Source organism: Zonotrichia albicollis, chromosome 1 (assembly GCF_047830755.1).
Source record: "Zonotrichia albicollis isolate bZonAlb1 chromosome 1, bZonAlb1.hap1, whole genome shotgun sequence".
Taxonomy (NCBI): Eukaryota; Metazoa; Chordata; class Aves; order Passeriformes; family Passerellidae; genus Zonotrichia; species Zonotrichia albicollis.
Window position 1 is genome coordinate 78,625,506 of NC_133819.1, and position 17,619 is coordinate 78,643,124.

At 35.3% G+C, this 17,619-nt stretch overlaps 1 protein-coding gene across 15 annotated transcripts in view; it reads left to right on the forward strand.

The window, feature by feature from the left end:
* The window catches only part of CDH18 (cadherin 18), a 491,833-nt gene extending 483,693 nt beyond the window's left edge, over window positions 1-8,140 (forward strand). For 14 of the 15 annotated variants that reach the window (XM_074545340.1, XM_074545332.1, XM_074545380.1 and 11 more), the window contains one exon: window positions 1,016-8,140. In XM_074545340.1, coding sequence (XP_074401441.1) covers window positions 1,016-1,518 — 503 coding nt within the window. In that variant the 3' untranslated portion in view covers window positions 1,519-8,140. The remainder of the gene's footprint in view (window positions 1-1,015) is intronic. The other variant, XM_005484305.4, reaches the window with a different exon arrangement.
* The last annotated feature ends 9,479 nt before the right edge of the window (window positions 8,141-17,619 follow it).

Below are 17,619 nucleotides of genomic sequence, written 5' to 3' on the forward strand. Positions count from 1 at the left end.
TGCCTTTAAAGTACATTTTTGAATATCTAGAATCCAGTAGAAAATTTTTTCAGAGGCCATCAAGTAATTAGCACTGGAGATCTTTTTTTTCCATAGTTTGGAAAGATTTCAAAAAGAAAGGACTCTAATACCATGTCTTGAACAGAGTGAAAAATTGTAGAAAATAGATGGGCAAAGCTTTTTGAAATGTATTATGCTGTAAGAAGCATCATTAGTACTCTACAAAAGCCATTTCTTAATTACCATTGTGGGATAAACTGATAGCAATGCACAACATAATCCACAGGGACAAGGTACATAGGAGTCTATAAGCAGACTCATAAGATTAATGCCATTACAAGTGCATTTCCTCTTGACTCTTTTTAGGCTTTTTATTTTTCCAGGTCAATTCCTGTGTTACCCATTAGTTAATATTGTGGTTGGTTTTGGGTTTTTTTTTTTTCCTGTCAGAGACACAGCTTGCTGTGTGCATGACTCTGTGCTACTCATGTGATTTTCTGCACAGAGATGGCAAGAAATAATAGCAATTACAGTGAAACCGAGAGGATATTTTGAGGATTTTTTCCCCAAAGACTACGTTTTCTAAGACCTACTTTCTTTACAGCTTGCTTCAGTATTTTCTTGTTAGAAGGCCATTTTAAAATATACAGTTATACATTTATCTTGTAATTTTGTATTTTATTACACAAAATTGAATATTCATAAGAAAAAAAGAAATGTTTTCCATAATAATTCAATTTATATGCTAAACATTGGTTTTAATGAAGCACTGAAAGCCCTGGATTATGCTTCTGAAAAATGCTAACTTTAGTTGCTCATTTTTCATTTACCTGAAAGGATATTATCTCCATTTCTCCTTTATGAGATCCCTAATAAACTAAGTAGCAGATGATCCCGAATACCAGTACTGAAAATACCAGTCTGAAAAAATTACACCTCTGTATTTTTGACTTAGTGTCTGCTATTTCTGTAACATACTCAGATGGAAACTTTAAACCTACTCTAATATCTGCAGTTTTCTCTTTAGCAATTGTGGTCCTTTTCATCACCCTAAGACGTAGCAAGAAGGAGCCTTTGATCATTTCAGAAGAAGATGTCCGGGAAAATGTTGTGACATACGATGATGAGGGAGGTGGAGAGGAAGACACGGAAGCATTTGACATCACAGCACTGCGGAATCCATCTGCTGCTGAAGAGCTGAAATACCGGAGGGATGTTCGGCCTGAGGTGAAGCCTCTGTCCAGGCATCATCCCTCCTCAAGCCTTGACAGTATAGATGTTCAGGAGTTCCTTAATCAAAGACTGGCAGAGGCTGATCTGGACCCCAGTGTGCCCCCATATGACTCCCTGCAGACATATGCCTATGAGGGTCATCGATCAGAAGCTGGGTCTATCAGCTCTCTGGATTCAGCAACGACACACTCTGACCAGGATTATAATTACCTTGGAGACTGGGGACCCGAGTTCAAGAAGCTAGCTGAACTCTATGGGGAAATAGAACCAGAAAGAACAACTTAGTTGTAATTCCTAGAACAGAGAAGTTCCTAAACCACTGGACAGATAATGACAACAATGGTAACAAAAAAAAAAAAAAAAGTGAATACAGTACTTGGAACTGAGTAAGTTGTATGCAGTTACTGTAGAACAAGTGCCCTTTTCATATTTGAAACTGGGTTCTCCAATTGAAAGAAAGTCAAATTTTGGAAAATACAGAAAAAAGAATCTATTGTCCCTTGTGTATTTTTTTTTAATTCCTCATTAAAGTGTCTGGTACCTTATCTGCAACAATACCTAAAGTAAAGCCAAGAAATTACATTTTTATTGCAATATGCGTAACAGCTCCAAGCTGCAGTAAGTTTATGGTCATGTCTGTTTGAGAAGAGAGCTAAAAAAGGATCAAATGTCTTGCAGGTGGTTGTGATATTGCATTTCTAGCTGTGCTCTAGGCCTTGTGATCCCAACATGAAGTAGACAATGAGGTTTCCTATCAGTGTGAGAAGTGATACCAGTCTGTTTCCTTTGCAGAGGTGATAAGCCACACCTGTCCTCTTAAATAAATGGTCCTTTGCTGATTTAATCTTATTGACTTATCAGGTTGCATTGAGAAGCTGTCATTTTGTTATGTCCTTCATAATCTTGTCATCCATAACCAGCTAGCAGATGGAGGGCATCATTATCTGTAGCTCAAACACAGCTCTAGCCCATAACCCCAGACCTGCTCTGTTACTGCGTGCTGGAGGAACAGTTGTTTCCAGTGTTGTGCTTTTCTTTTTTGTCTTTTCATGGAAACATCATTCATCTAAATGGAATAGGCCCAAAGTACTCTTTATGCAGCGAAGCAGATGAAGCATAGGCTTTTTCAATAAAAACAACAATGGCAGCACCATTAAACTACATGGATTTTTGGTTCACTGTGCTTCACTTGTGTCAAGAGCTGAAGCTTTTTAAATCTTTTGCTGGTCTGAGTCCAGAAGCTACGACAGTCTGTTTAAAACTCAGAGTTCTTAATCACAATGTTTTTCTATTTCTGTGTGTGACTAAAAGCAAATAGAGCTGCTGGTAAGACATTGAGATAGTGAAAACTGAAGCAAGGAGAATAAGATGATGATGTCTTTTTCTTTTAAATTCAATCTACTGATATTTATTTCTCTTAGATCATTTGCCACCTCAGCAGAACAAGATGGTTTTTCCCTATTTCAAGCATCATGGAAACAAGAGCATTTCAAGTCAGTGAAAGAGATATACCATTACTGTGGTTCCTATGGATTAAGTAAATTGATTTCTTACATTAGTAACTTTAGAGCATTGCAGGAATGATAGTTCTCCTTAACATAGCAAGCTGCTTAACACCTAATCCAGCAATTTTTTTTTTCTTTTTTTAGCAATGCAGCAGCAGAACTGCTAAACAGTTCTGTTTAACATAGCAGCCTGATTAGCACCTCATCTAGCAGATTTGGATTTTTCTTTTCCTTTGTTTGGATTTTTAACCTTTTCTTTGTCTTTCTGGTGATAATACTGGGAGAGGACCAGGAACTCGTAATATCTCATGAGAGATTGTGACCTATAATACTCATGATCATTATCAACAGTCCTCTGCTCCTAATTCTAGCTCCACTTTAGGCAAATTGACTTCTTCCAGTGTGCATTTGATTGAAAAACCATCCAGAGTAGAAGTTGTGTACTTTTTTTCTTACTCTGGGGTCTGGAGTGCAGAGTGATACAGATTTGTATGCTGCACTAGATTCTTCCCTCCGCATTTTAGGTGCCACTTATATTCAGCTTAGTAAAGAAGAGTCTATATTTATTGCTGATCTACTGTGAGCCACACAGGTGAACTAGATAATTAAGCCTTCTTTTCTTTACTCTGTGGTTGGATAGGTCCTAGACATGACTGAAATTTCTGATCAGTTTACTTTGAAGAGATTTTTTTTTTTCTCCTGAGATGTAGGTGACTGTTTTTGGTTTAAACAGCCTTCAGGAAAAAAATAGCAAGTAGCTTTGTAAGCAACTTTTACACTCTGAAAAGTATTAGTTGTACTCTAGTTCCAGAATTGTTTTTCCGTACACTATTTTGTTTAAAATTTATAATTACTCTTCTTTCTTTCAGAATCTGAGCCCACATGAAAATTTTGTAGGGAAAAACACCTGAACCCTAAGATATTCTGCTGATGATTTGAAAGTAGTTTAATAATTTGTGTTAATTTTTTTATATGCTTTTTATGAAATACAGAATCTTTTAGAAAAGCATTTAAGGAGGCATTCTTACTGTAGAGTGAAGTTAGATGCAGTAAGAGTTACACACAAGCTGAGAATGGTTGTCTTTTATTGTCTTTTTTGGGGGTAGAATTAGGATATGTTTCAGTTTTGTCCCAGATAAAGCAACTAGTATTGTGTGATTTTATTAGGAGCAATTTTCTTTTTATTTAAGTCACACTTGCTTTATGCCAACATCTAAATTTTTATATTGTATGAGTAGTGTGTTAAAAGCAAAATGTTTCAGCATTACTACTACCATAATACTTTGTATCACAGCTGCATGAAAATTGCATTCATTGTTGTATTATAGTTTTGAGAACTGGATATTAGTTATCTTTATGTCTATTCCCTCTGGCCCTACACCAAAGCAGGGAAAATCAATTGTATTTTGTGTTTAAAGCAGTGTTTGTGCCATTGTTTTTTTTGATTTACATCACAGAACGTTCAGGCTTACAGGCAACAGAAGTGCAGTGACACAAGCAAATAGTCATTCCTTATGCTAATGGTCAGTTTAAGTCAATAATAACTCAGAGAACTAATATTTCCCTTTTTGCCATTCCTGGTGCTGTCTTTGCTGCTACACAGCACATGCATCGCACCCCAGGAAACCTGAATCCTTTGAAACTCTGCAGAATTACTGAGACGCTGCTTCTGTGATGCTGCGGTGTGTCCTGTTTGGTGCGTCCCATCCACAGTGATCGCCAGATGTGCTTCTCTATCATGATGTGTCTGCATGCTTGCTATGCTTACTGTGCTCTGTTCAAATACACATCACAGTGTCGTGTTGTTTGCATGACAAGTAACAGAATGTTAAATCTTCAGGGCCACAGAAGAAGGTCTCACAGTGCAGAAATAACAAGTTTACAATTTTATTAACCCAATCTCTTTTTTTTTTTTTTTTCCTTTGGTCGTTTATATCTTAAAACCAAATTTAAACTATATTTGAGAAATTCGCTGTTGACCTAGATTCTATGTTGAAGTAAAAGAAAATTAACACTGGATGGCACAATCATTTTTGTAGCATTGGTGATTTAAACACAGCACATATTCAGTGAAAGTATTGTGGGAAACTTTTTCTCAATTTATGATTAAGTCTGATTATATATACTATGCTTAAAGCTTTCATGGATCTTTTGTGTACTCATATTCTCAAATATTTTCCTATTAGCCTAAATAGTAATCCTGTTGCTGCTTAACAACTAAATGCTGAAAACTGCCAGTTTGGCTTAAACTGAAAATACTGAGTAAAGTTAAATGGCACATGCAAAGTGATACTTAAGGGCTTTTCTATTTACAATTTGATTTCTACAACAACCATTCAACTAATAGTACATTTTCACCAAAATAATTAGCTGCATTCCTTCAAAAATCCCTCTTTCTTGTAATGGTGAGGGCACTCAGTGAGGGCACTTAGATGCTAATCTTGACAAGTCAAAATAATTTAAAAAATGGTCAGTATAAGAATTGAAAAATGTGAAACTTGTCAAACTAAAACCTGTCAAAAATGTAGTTTAATGCACTTTAAAGACAAGAAAGAGCTGGAATTCAGCTGGCGTTAGATTAGATTCATACATTGAAAACAAATTAATTTGTTTATCAGTGTTACCTTTTATTACATACACATAGAATACTGTAAAATTTGAAAGTAACTTCACTCTGTTATGCACTTTATTTTTTTGCATTTTTTTAGAAAACTAAAGTAACTGCAAACATTTTTGAGTTTTAATTCTAATTGATGCAATTGTTTAAATTGTGAATACTGAAAGAAAATGTCTATGGAAAAGTAATATTTATGGTATTTAAGGGGAATTACAAAATTTTTGTGGTCTAAAACTTTTTTAAATCATCCTTTAAAAAATATAAGTATTGGACCAGTCTGGAATTAACCAAACTCATAAACTCACACAAGGGTAACAAAGGGAATATTCTGAATGCAAAGAAGGATATGAAATTATGCTGCCTAGTGTTACTTTGTGGATTATAAAGTGCTAAGACCTTGTACTTGCAGTACATATAAATGGCACAGTGCATTCTAAGGAACAGTAGAAGTGTGTTACAAGTTTTGGGCCATTCTTATTTTTCCAAAGTCTCCAAAAAATATATATATTTTTTTTAACAAAAGAGTAATGTAAAGTATACCTCCTTATGCAAGTGTTACTGATAGAAAATTGTTACATTTTCTTTTAATAAACAAAAGGGACAAAATCTTTTATTCGTATTTTTCAAATAAAATGTGCTCTTTGCTATGGTGATGGGTTATTGTATTCCTCATCACAACCAGAATGTGTTATTTTGCCTTCACTGCTGTATCCTACACTCACCAAGGAACCAGAACATCTGCAGATGCTCCATCTTTATGACCCGGGTGTGACACAGTTGTATTAATGAGGCCAATGCCAGAAACTATGTGAGTACTTGAGCTGGATCTGAAATGCCTGGTATTGCCCCTTGGTGGTGCCACTATTTCAAAGACTGCCTCACATGATTATTGCTACAGATGGATGGGGATGGAGAGAGACACCATAAGATACTTTACAACAGACTGCAGTATAGCTGCTAAATGGTTCGTTACTTTTACTTGTGGCAACTGTTCCTCTCCAACCATCACTGTCCTGAAACTGAAATACAGTGTTGTAGAACGAATACATTAACCACATGAGTGAATTGGGGAATTGCACGTCTATGAATCCAAATTGGTGGTAAAAGTCTTAGTTGTTATCCCAAGTTGACACAGAAGGCAAAAGTAGACAAGGACATTAACAATGCTCAAGCTCAGGCAACTGTAATGAAAGTGCAGAGGAGTCAATCGTTCTCTCTCAAAGGAATCAATATACTTTATCAACAAATGACGTCTCAGAAAATAATGACACCATAGCTCACAACAAACTTGTTGCAAGCAAGGCTATCTTTCCCAAACTGTCATAAAATTCAAATATGAAGTGAGGGTGGACAGGAAACAAAAGTAGAATTTTCTTGTTGAACCCTACTTACTCTATTGTCCATGAGTCAATTAAGATTGTGTACCACCACACTAAGCAATTTTCACAAGTGCCTCACCACAAACACAGAAAACAAACAAACAAAAAAAAGATGGTAAAATAGTATTTGCAAGATAAATATTGTCAGCCTGAATCTGAAAGCAAGTTCAGGGAAGTTTTGTGGTATTTGTTTTAGTCCTCAGCTGAAGTGTTAAAACTTTCAAAAACACTTTGAGAAATATTTTATATTCAAGACAGATTTTTTTTTTTTGTCTTAACAATACTTTCTATCATCTTATATTATTCTGAAATTGACTTTTAGTTGATTGATTTAGATTTTTGTTTGGAGTCTATACTACTTCTATATATGTGGCAAATGTATTGTTTATGCTTAGGTGGAGAGAGACTTCAAAAGCTAAAACATTTGGCTAGTGAGCTTGGCAGACTTCTTCTGTGGGTTTCTCGATTATGTGGCATTTTCTGTTCTTGCAACTCCTCACAAGTCCACCAAGGAAGTCCCAAAGATCCAATAGAATTTCCACGCTATCTGTCTCATAATCTGGTCTGTTCTGGAAGAACATGCATCAGAGCTGATAGGCAGTCAGTACCTGCAGAAATATACTCATCCAGCTGAGATATCCTCAAAGCAAAAATGGATATTGGGATGAGCACTCTTAGAGGATCGTAGGGCAAAAAGACCTTGGAAGGTGATCGATTCCCAGCCAAAGCTGAATGAAATCAGGGTCCACAGGAACTCCCACCATAGTGGACCTTGTCATCATGCATGTTCAGTGCGCTGATGCCTTGTGAGCTCAATGGAAAGCTCTGTATAGGTACACGTAAATAAGTGAACTGCTCAATTTTCAGAACTGCTGCATCTTCTGCTAGAATTCTGGGCAGAAGTGGGTCTTAATAAATACATTTGTTGGGTTAACAGTGTCAGCATAATTTTGAGATATTCTGCAGTTTTTACACACAACTTTACCTACCACATTATCTGTCTTGAAATAAATTGGATTGCTGTCTACCTTATTCTTAAGATTATGCATTGTTTCTTTAAATCTGAATTATATCTTTGATTTAAAAGCAATTCTTCCCTTTATTTTCTGGAACCGATCTGGGTGCAAAGCACCTACAATTAAAATTCAGCCCTGTTTTGAAGGCTCAAGCACACACATCTAACAGCCAGCTTCATTATTGGATTTGAGCTGGGCAAAAATCAAACACTGCTTGGGTTTGAAAAGTAAAGCTCACTCTTATTAAAACTATTTTGTTTCTGCTAGTCTAGGTCTATTGATCAAAAACTATGTTTGAAGTGAAAAAGTGTATGATCCTGATTATGTCATATAAACCGCATTTGGATTTCTCAAAAAGAAGTAAACATAGTTCATAATCTGTACTACTTGCAAATTATATTACCTTTTTTAAAAATCAAACTTACATTGTTCTGCATTTTCCAGATAATTTCAATGCTTTATGCTGCATAAATTTTTATCCGAAAAATTGCAACATGGAGAATAGGAATTGAGACATCAAAATCTTTTTAATCTCTAGCTGCTCCAACTATTTAAAAGAAGAAAACTTGAAAATATATTTCTTTATGATACAAACTGAATTATCAGCTCTGAAAAACAACTCTCTTGCATATGATATTGGTAACGTTACTGTTCTTTCTTTCCTGTTTTTAGCAGGTTTTTTTAAAGCAGGATGCCAAAGTATACCTTAAGTTTTGGCTAAATGGGTTATATAACTGCAAGTATAGCATGTGATTTTCTGAGATAAGGAAATTAAATATAAAGTAAAATTCTCAAATATTGTATGTGAAACAGAAACTCAGGCTATATAAGTGTATCAGAGACCAACACCACATAAACATATTCAATCCCATTTACTGCTAAAAAAAAGGCCTCTAATGCTCACGATATTTTGTCCTCTAAAAATGTATATATTCATACGTACATTTCATATGTATCTATCATATGTATTTCATATATATTTCATCCATTTCATATTTATTTATCAATAGAGTTTTTATACTTTTTCTGTAAGATTCACTGCATTTTTTGACAAAATTTCTTTTTGTGATTTCCTCAGAATATTATGCAGTCAATTCTGTTGAATTTGATGGAAACATTATCAGAAGGACAGTTCTTTGATAGAACTTCTCACCAAAATCTGCAAGTAATTAATCAATAACTAACTGGTCAAAGCACTTTATTATGGATGAGCAAAATAGACTTCAGAGCAGGATGTTACATGGAGATCGCTCACTTGAGCTATTTCTTGATCATAATCCCACTAGAAGTTCTAATCCCATTAGAAGTTTCAATGAATTTTTACTGATTGTTTAATGATTATTTTTTTAATAAAACAACATTCCTATTTTCAGTCAAGATTTGTGGGGATGGGGCATCCTGAAAACATGACTTATACATTTTTTCACTTTGTATCCTGCTTTATTGTTCCTTTTTTTTTTTTTTTCCCTACCCTCAAAGGCCCTCTTTTTGCACTGAGTGCTTGGAGCACTGCAATATAATAACTCAGGTTAAGTATATCCAGGGAATTTAAGAATTTCTCTCTCTGAAAAAATGGAAATACTTTTCAATGATATCTGATGCCAGATGTACTAATCTTCATTTTTGTTCCCTGGGGCAAATATTTAGATTGGACTTTATCACAGCTGAATTCCTTACCTTTTTTTTCCCTGCATGATATTCCAAAATTCAAATAACTTTTTATTATAACTTAAAATATCTTGCTGTTTTTTAGCATTTATATTGTCCAAGACCCTAGTGTCTGAGGTCACAGAGAAAATTATATTATTTCCTTAAGTAATTGCTTACTTTAAAAGTAAGATTTCTGATTTTAGTGTTACAAAGTAAAGACTTATAAGGGAGGAAAGAGAATTATAGGAAGCATGAAGAGCAATGGAAGAGTAGTAGAGTAGACAATAAATGCCACAGGACAGTTGTGATTACACAGAAATTTTTAGAAATGTATCACAAAATGAAGTACATAGTGATACATGTTAGATTATTCAGTGGGGTATTACAATCTTTATTGTAAATTTCATGAATGAAAATTGCAGTATTTTATGTCTAGTCCCCTTCAAGTTAATACAAACGTAAGTTATATGTGATATAAAATTGGGATAGGTTAGGAAATACAGAAAAAAATTCAGTGGAAAATGGACATAACTAAAAGTTATTTATATGGTTCTTATTGTGTTTCTTTATATTATTCGGGTTATGCTATTTTTTTTTCCCAAAATTGCGAATAACAATACTGGATCACTCATACACAAGAAGATTCCCAATGGTATGCTTAGGTTCTTGTCTTCTCAATTTGACATGAATTATTGAAAGTATTTCATTTGTTTTGCAGGAAGTTTTGGACTGTACTTTTCTAATGAAAAGCTGCTATAACTTCCTCACTTCTGGAGAAGTATTTTAATTTTTCTCATAAAGATTATAGATTGCAGGAAGAATGACAAAAGCTACCCAAATGGCTGCAGGTGCAAACAGTTATGTGTCTACTTACAGGAATCTATTACTTTTTGCCTGATTTGTACCCACACAAAATATTCTCAGACCTCTCCTCAGGCATTGGAGAAAGCTGTTGTCATGATGTACATAAGAAAAACATTTGCTGACTCTGTTCTATTTCTTTCAAATCTAACCAAATTTAAGGTTAGGTGACTCTAATATTACTTTGTTGCTCACACTTTATTAAGCTTGTGTGAAAAGGAAGTTCCAAAGACCCAGGTGTGAAAAAATAAACCCACAAAAAATATAGACATTACATGAAACACAGAACGTAAATGCACCATACATGAACTTATGCTATATTTTAGCTTATTATCTAAGACTTATCCCTAAAAGGAAAAGGGGCAAAATCTTAGGCTGTCTTGGATGTTCAACCTCCACACTGGAGTCTCAACTGTCAGGTCAATGAATTAATAGTTTTAATGTGTACATGCAAAGATGCAGTCTGTCAATTGAATGGTGAGTGACTTTGGACAGCAGTTTACACTTGAACCCAAACTGTCTGTTCTCAAGTTATATTTTAGAAAGGAGGAACACCTTTTGATAAAATGGGTCAGATGGCAGAAACATCCTAATTTAAGTGAGTGGAAAGAATACTTGGTGTCTGGTAGAGTTCTACATTATTCTGACAGCCAGGAAGCTGCTGCTGTGATGTGTTACTGTGGAAAAGAAAACTTTTGGCCTCTGAAAGTGAAAAGACTCTCCTTATTTTTCGAGGCATTTTATCACAGACATTATCACTGCTTGAAAGGACTTATCCTGAAGGTGAGAGGTTGTGATGGTCAATCTGTCTATTTGCACCTTGGGCAGTTCCTGTTGATGGTGCAGGCTGCATGCTCCCTGGTACTGATCGGAAGCACCTCATTCTTGAGAGACTTTTTAATAGGAGTATGGTGGTAAATGTACTTGGTTCAAGAAATTAACATGAAACTCTGAGCATTTCATTTCAAGATCACAAGTTCATATTTGACATGGAAATGTCAAATGTAAACATGGGTAGCAGTAAATGACTACTTTACAGGAAATTTGTTTCTAATCTCGGTTTGGTACAGAAAACCTCCATGACGGCAGTGCCAAAGAAATAGTAACTCACTATATCACCATATGCCTGTCTGCTGCTAGTAATTTTGAATCTCTTGTTTGACTATGGGGATTTGACAAGTAATCCTGTAACAGACATATCCAAATTTTACGTAAAAGCATTATGTCTGTATTCAGCTCAACATTCCATTTCCAGCTTCCACCCTCGCTATATAACTGCTGTTGTTCCCAGATTGCAGTGGATATAAAGAACTTATGGGTGATAAGGATCTGAACTTCTTGCTGCTGAACAGACACCAGCTGAAATTTGCTGCCTCAGGAACCTTAATATCTACAAGAGCTGATAAACACTCTCATCTAAATGTTGACAGAAACAACATGAATAAAAATAAAATAGATTATGTTTTGTAATTGAAGGCCAAGAGACAGACGAACTAAAGAAAAAATAAGATTGAAACATTTTTGAGAGAAGTGGAATAAATAACTTGATGTTACTGGGTGGCTTGATATATCTGGTTATTCACGATGGAAAATTTATGGATGAGCAAAAGTCCTTTTTACACTTTTTTGAAATTGATAAAGCATAACTACACAATGCACACAGGAAAGAGGTATAGCCATATGGGATCCAGTAATAATGGACACGAAACCGCAGTTCATTTATTGATAAGAAAGCTCTCTGTATGCAATGATATAGAGTCAAAGCCAAATATTTTGTATATAAGAACAGTACAGTAGAAAAAAACTTGTTGCTTGAGCGTAGTACACTAAAAGCAAAATTCTGTTCCCTGAAAAAGAAATGATGAGGCATCCATAAACAAATATACTTTCCTATTCATTCCCTATCTGTCCTTAAGAAAATACCTTAATATTAGTAAATCATTGATTTTTTTTCCAGTCCAGAATTAGTTAGACCTCATTGTTCATATATGTTTTCTTGAAATCAATCCTCTCCATATATAAATGTACTCTGAACAGAAGATGCTAAAACAAAAGCTGCAGGAGCTTCCAAGTCATAATTTCTCAATAACATGGAACCTTAAATCTAAGTGATTTAGAATCTCAACTTTAATATTCAGCTTTGAAAATCCTGTTTTGTTAAGTACTTTAAGAACCTGGAGTCCAAAACCTACACATTCTATTTTGAAAATATTCTTAGAAATCATCTAGAAACTGCCACAAACAGCAAAATCTTGTGGGCATTGCAATTCCTAGGCATACAAGTTAAGAGTACACCTAGTTTATACAGAAGGTTAATCTTCTAGGCTTTCTTGAAGGATTCAGTAAGCCTTTGAATAAAGGTAATATGATTTTGTCATTTGGATTTCCAATAAGATTTTGATAAAAATCAAAAATATTTCATCAAACTTATAACTACATGATCTGAAAGACAGGTTTGAGAACAGAAAAAAAAGTACATGGCTACTTTATAAGGTTTCTCATTGTAAAGAGTACTGATAGGCATTTTTTCAGGGGGGAAATGGTCTGATATAGCCAAAGATAGTCTAGAAAACCCAATTGTGACTATTTGAAAAGCAATCAGTGGATCATCACTGCATGAATTGAAGCTGTGGTTGAAAGGGAAAAAATACAAGGTAATGGGCAAAAGCAAAATCTATCCAAAAGGCACCTGCTCTTTGAACTCAGAATAAATTCAGTCCTCATGGAGAATATTTTGAGTTGCTATTTCTAACTAAATATCTGCTAGGTAGTGACCAAACCCAATATAAACAAATTTGGCATTAAAATGTATTAGGTAATAAGAGAAAAAACAATTAAAAGTGTCAATATGCTATTGCAAAAATTCAGAGTGATTCCATATTTCAACTACTCAGTAAAACAAGATAGTGCCATTCAAAAAATAAGAGAAACCACACAGAAGTCAAGAAAATAGTTAATAGTTGCAAAACAGCATGCATATCAGGAGTTTCTAAAAGTTAGGGCTCTTCAATTTGGAAAATAAATGAGCAATGGGAATAATATCTAGCAAGTTAAAAATTTCAAAATTACAACTGACATGTGGGAAATAAATAAAAAACTACTATTATTATTTTTCACAATAAAAAAGTGAAAAGAAAAAACTAGGACCTATAAAGTAAGCTTTTAGTTAACAGATTTGAAAAAAACAAAATGAGATAGCTTTTCACATGGCATACAACCAAGTGGTAAAAGTCAAGAGTTGATGCAGTCTTTTTTCCATCACAGATGTGGCTTTGGAAATCACACAGATGCATTTTTTTTCTTTGGCTACGGTGTTGTTGACCTGAACTATTGTCCTGCCTAGCAGTTTGGAATACAAAGAAACCATCACTTAATTTCCAGCCCTGTGATACTTATCTGCATCCTCTTCTGCATCTTTTGAATCTGCCAGTCACCCAGTGACAGAAGTAGTTCATGAACCTTCTTCAGCTGACATGGCTCATCCGCAGATAATACCAGTCAGGAAAATGAACCCACAAGTTCATTTAAAGTCCAATGAGTTATGAAATGGAAGTCAATGAACTGCTGGCCTCCACTCATCCTGTACAGTCCAACGGCTTCTATTATCCCATTCAAAATGCTCTGAAGTGAGTCATTGCTTAATTAAATTATTAAGAGCTGAGATTACAGGCAAACCACATAAAATATTCAGAGAATAATTTTTAAAGAGGAGCAGAAATGTGAACCACTCTGTTCCTCGACTATTAATCACATCACCTGTGACGCTTAGGGGGTTTTTCCCTTTTATGCATGGGACTGTAGCTGACAAAATACCTGTTGAGAAAATAACTCAGCTGTGTGGGGTTTTTTTGGTATTAGGATACCTCAAAGCCAACTTTGAAATTAATTATTCCAATTATATATGCTAAAACATGAGAAATTCAGAGTAAACTGAACTAACCATTTAAATCCATCCATTGTTGAAAGTGGTAATTTAGAAGAAAACTTTGAACTATCACATCTTTTTCTTCAAATATTACAAATTGATAGAAAGGAAATTAATATTTGAAGCATATGAACTTATAAATTTTACATTGTCTATGTAATAAGCAAATAAATTATTCATATTATGCAGAACGACAAGACACGTGTGGCCAAAGCACATTTACTTACCTGCAAATTAGTGAGTGATTTTATTATAATTACTTATCTTTTTTCCAGTGCCTAAACTTTTTTTAAAAAATCACTCTTAGTTAAATTCACTGATAAAATTTTATATGGCTTATGTAAAAAATAGACTGTTTTGTAGACAAAGAAACTCTGTTGCTTACTGAAAAAAAAAAAAGGCATGCATTTCATTTAACAAAAGACAGTATAATCATATTGATTATGGTAAAATAGATGTATGGGATTGGGAATATAAATGGCTCTATGGAGGCCTTTCTGTGTGTAAACATATCAAGTAAATACATTAAAACTTATAATTCTGACTACCTCTTACACAATGAAGATTGCATTCTTTGCTTACGATGCGTTTACTGCTAATACACAAAAATTCTTTGGGGTATTGATTGCTTTGCAGTGATCTATTTCTTCTTTCCTTCTTGATCAGTAAAACATTTATTTGTTTCTTGTCTTTAAAGTTCATCATTGTACCCAGGCTTGTATCCAGCTTACAGCATTTTATTACCTCTGTCAATGTCATTTGCAAATGTGACAGCTATCACCCATGGTTAACAGCTTATTTATTTATACAGAACTGACACCAATATCCTGTCCAAAACAGTCATAAAACCCAGTTAGGCATAAGGTATGCAATGTGCTTCACACAAAATGCAAATGAAAATATTGATCATATAAATAAATAACTCTGTCATTTCATTTAGAGTAGCTTGAGTATTCTAAGGTAAGAGCCTTATATTACAGAGTTCTGCTTACAGATCCAGTTTTACTCAGTAAATCAAATCCCCCCTCCCACACCACACATACTTTTCCCTGATATATTGTTTACTTTTAAACATATTAAATATATGGCAAAATTACAAATTTGGTTTGAATAAACAGTAAGAAACAGTTGCCTGAAGAGAGAAGCAGACTGACAGCAGAGCAACAAATTTCACGCATTCGTGTCAAACTAGACAGGTTTTATTCTTGCACTAAGAAGTTTCAATACATCATCTTTACTATTCTGTTTATTTGATAGAAGCAAGGTTGTTTTTTTTTTTCCATCAGATGGAAAAAAAGTCTTTCTGATTGGTGATTTATATTAACTGACTGGGATATTCTTTTTTATCCATTTGGGATAATATTGGAGCTTGATTATTTCTGTATGATGTATTTATATTTATGTGTCTGGTTTTTAGGATGAATCACAAGATTGAAGGGAGCACTTCGTTCTGGAATGGCTCCCTTGCTCTACTGTTTCTATTTGAAATAGACTCAATTTTTTTTTTTTTTTTTTTTGTTCAAAGATGCTACCCTGATAGCCTTCCTGGAGAAAAATTGTTTTGCATTACAAGATGTTGGGGGCATATTAGGGTAGAAATGGCAGTGGGTGGTGGATGCTTAGAGGCAGTTAATTTTCTGTCTCAAAATAACTGAGGTGGCCACAGTTCTGATCTATGTTTTTCTCATGACTGATGCCTCTACATTACCTAAGAGCCTTATAGAGCATAGAAAATATTATATATGTGAAAAATATGACTGATGTGTGAAGATTTCAACATTTTTATTCGAAAACTTTCTATTTTAACATATGAGACAAAATGTAGATAACTGCCTATAAATCATGTGTTTTATCTTTCAGTCCTGCAGAAGCACAGTGATAGCCTGACCTACATCGGAATAGTTCTTCTTTTAAATTCTAAATTTTGTGCAGCTCGGCATGATGAGCTACCTTTTGTATGTTGTTGGATGGAGTGAAACTGCTTCCCAGCAGGGCAGGCTTTCTAAATGAATTTTTGCTGTAAGTCACACATCCAACTGCAGTGTATTCACACTGCTGTTAGAGAGACAGCACTGAGAAAAAGCTTTCTGTATGAAGAAGTCACACAGTTCAGCACTTGGGAGTCATGGCTGTTGATGTCTTATTGTGGAATATAAGCATGAGGGAATAAGAAGGTCTGCTTTCCCGTGCTCCTGGAGCTGAAGTATTTGTTTATGTTGCTTGGCACTTAGACCTCTGCCTAACAGAAGGCTTGATTTCATTTGTTAGCTTCAAGACTGGGTCGACAAGGTCCAGACTCCACTAATACAATTCCACTGGCTAGTTTGTTTTTTATTTGAAAGTAAACTTTATTTTAACTTGCTGTATGCTTTGACTCTCAGGCATGACAGAAATATGAGCAAATAGGAAATCTAGAGCAGAAAAACACTTCCTGAAATTCTTTGTTTGTCCTATATTCTTCAGTATGTGGAAAATAAACCATTAGCAACTCAAATACTTTCAAAAATTTAATGATTAGTTTTTGCTGTCATGTTTGGGCAGACAATTGCATAATGATTTATGTTAATGTGTTCTTGTGCATTTAACTTGATGACCATGCACTGGGATCGGCCCTGTCCCAGCCATGCTGCAGCAGGAATGGTCTCCATCTCCCCACAGCCCCACACTTCCTGGCTACAGGCACACTAAGCAGCCACTCTCAGGCCCAAATCCTGGCCTCTTCACCCAGGAATCGACCCTGTAACCCATCCTTGCTGTCACAGTCTGGACATCTGGGCCAGAATCATCACAGCCATGATTCGTCCATGATTCTAATATGGCTTGCATTCCTTTTGCAGAGATTTCTGTGTGATTTCCAAAAGGCTGTCTCATCTCATATTGTCCAGGCTAACTTCTATAAAAGCCAATAAGAATGTTGCTGCTTTTTGGACTGCCCTTTGAATTAACTGTGCCTACAATTTGCATTCTGTAAACTATGAGTACCTCCTGTTTACTGATCAGACAAGGAATGGCTTAAGATGATGCAACAGTTGCCCAGCATACTGGGTTTGTGTGGGCAGGTTTTGGTTGCAGGGAGACTACAGTGGTGGCTTCTGTGAGAAGCTTCTAGAAGTTCCCTCCATGTCCAACAGAGCCAATGCCAGACAGTCCCAGAACAGAGCCACTGCCAGCCAAGGCTGGGCTAATAAGAAATGATGGTAAGCCCTCTGTGGTAACATACTTAAGAAGGAGAAAAAAAAATATTGTGCAGTTGTAATTGCAGCTGGAGCAGAGCAGGGTGAGAATGTGTAAGGTGTATATCTCTGCAGACACCGAGGTCAGTGCAGAAGGAGAGAGAGGAGGTGCTGCAGGCACCTGAGCTGAGATTCCCCTGTGGTCTCTGGTTCAGACCATGGTAAAGAAGCTGTCCCCCTGCAGCCCATGGAGGACCATA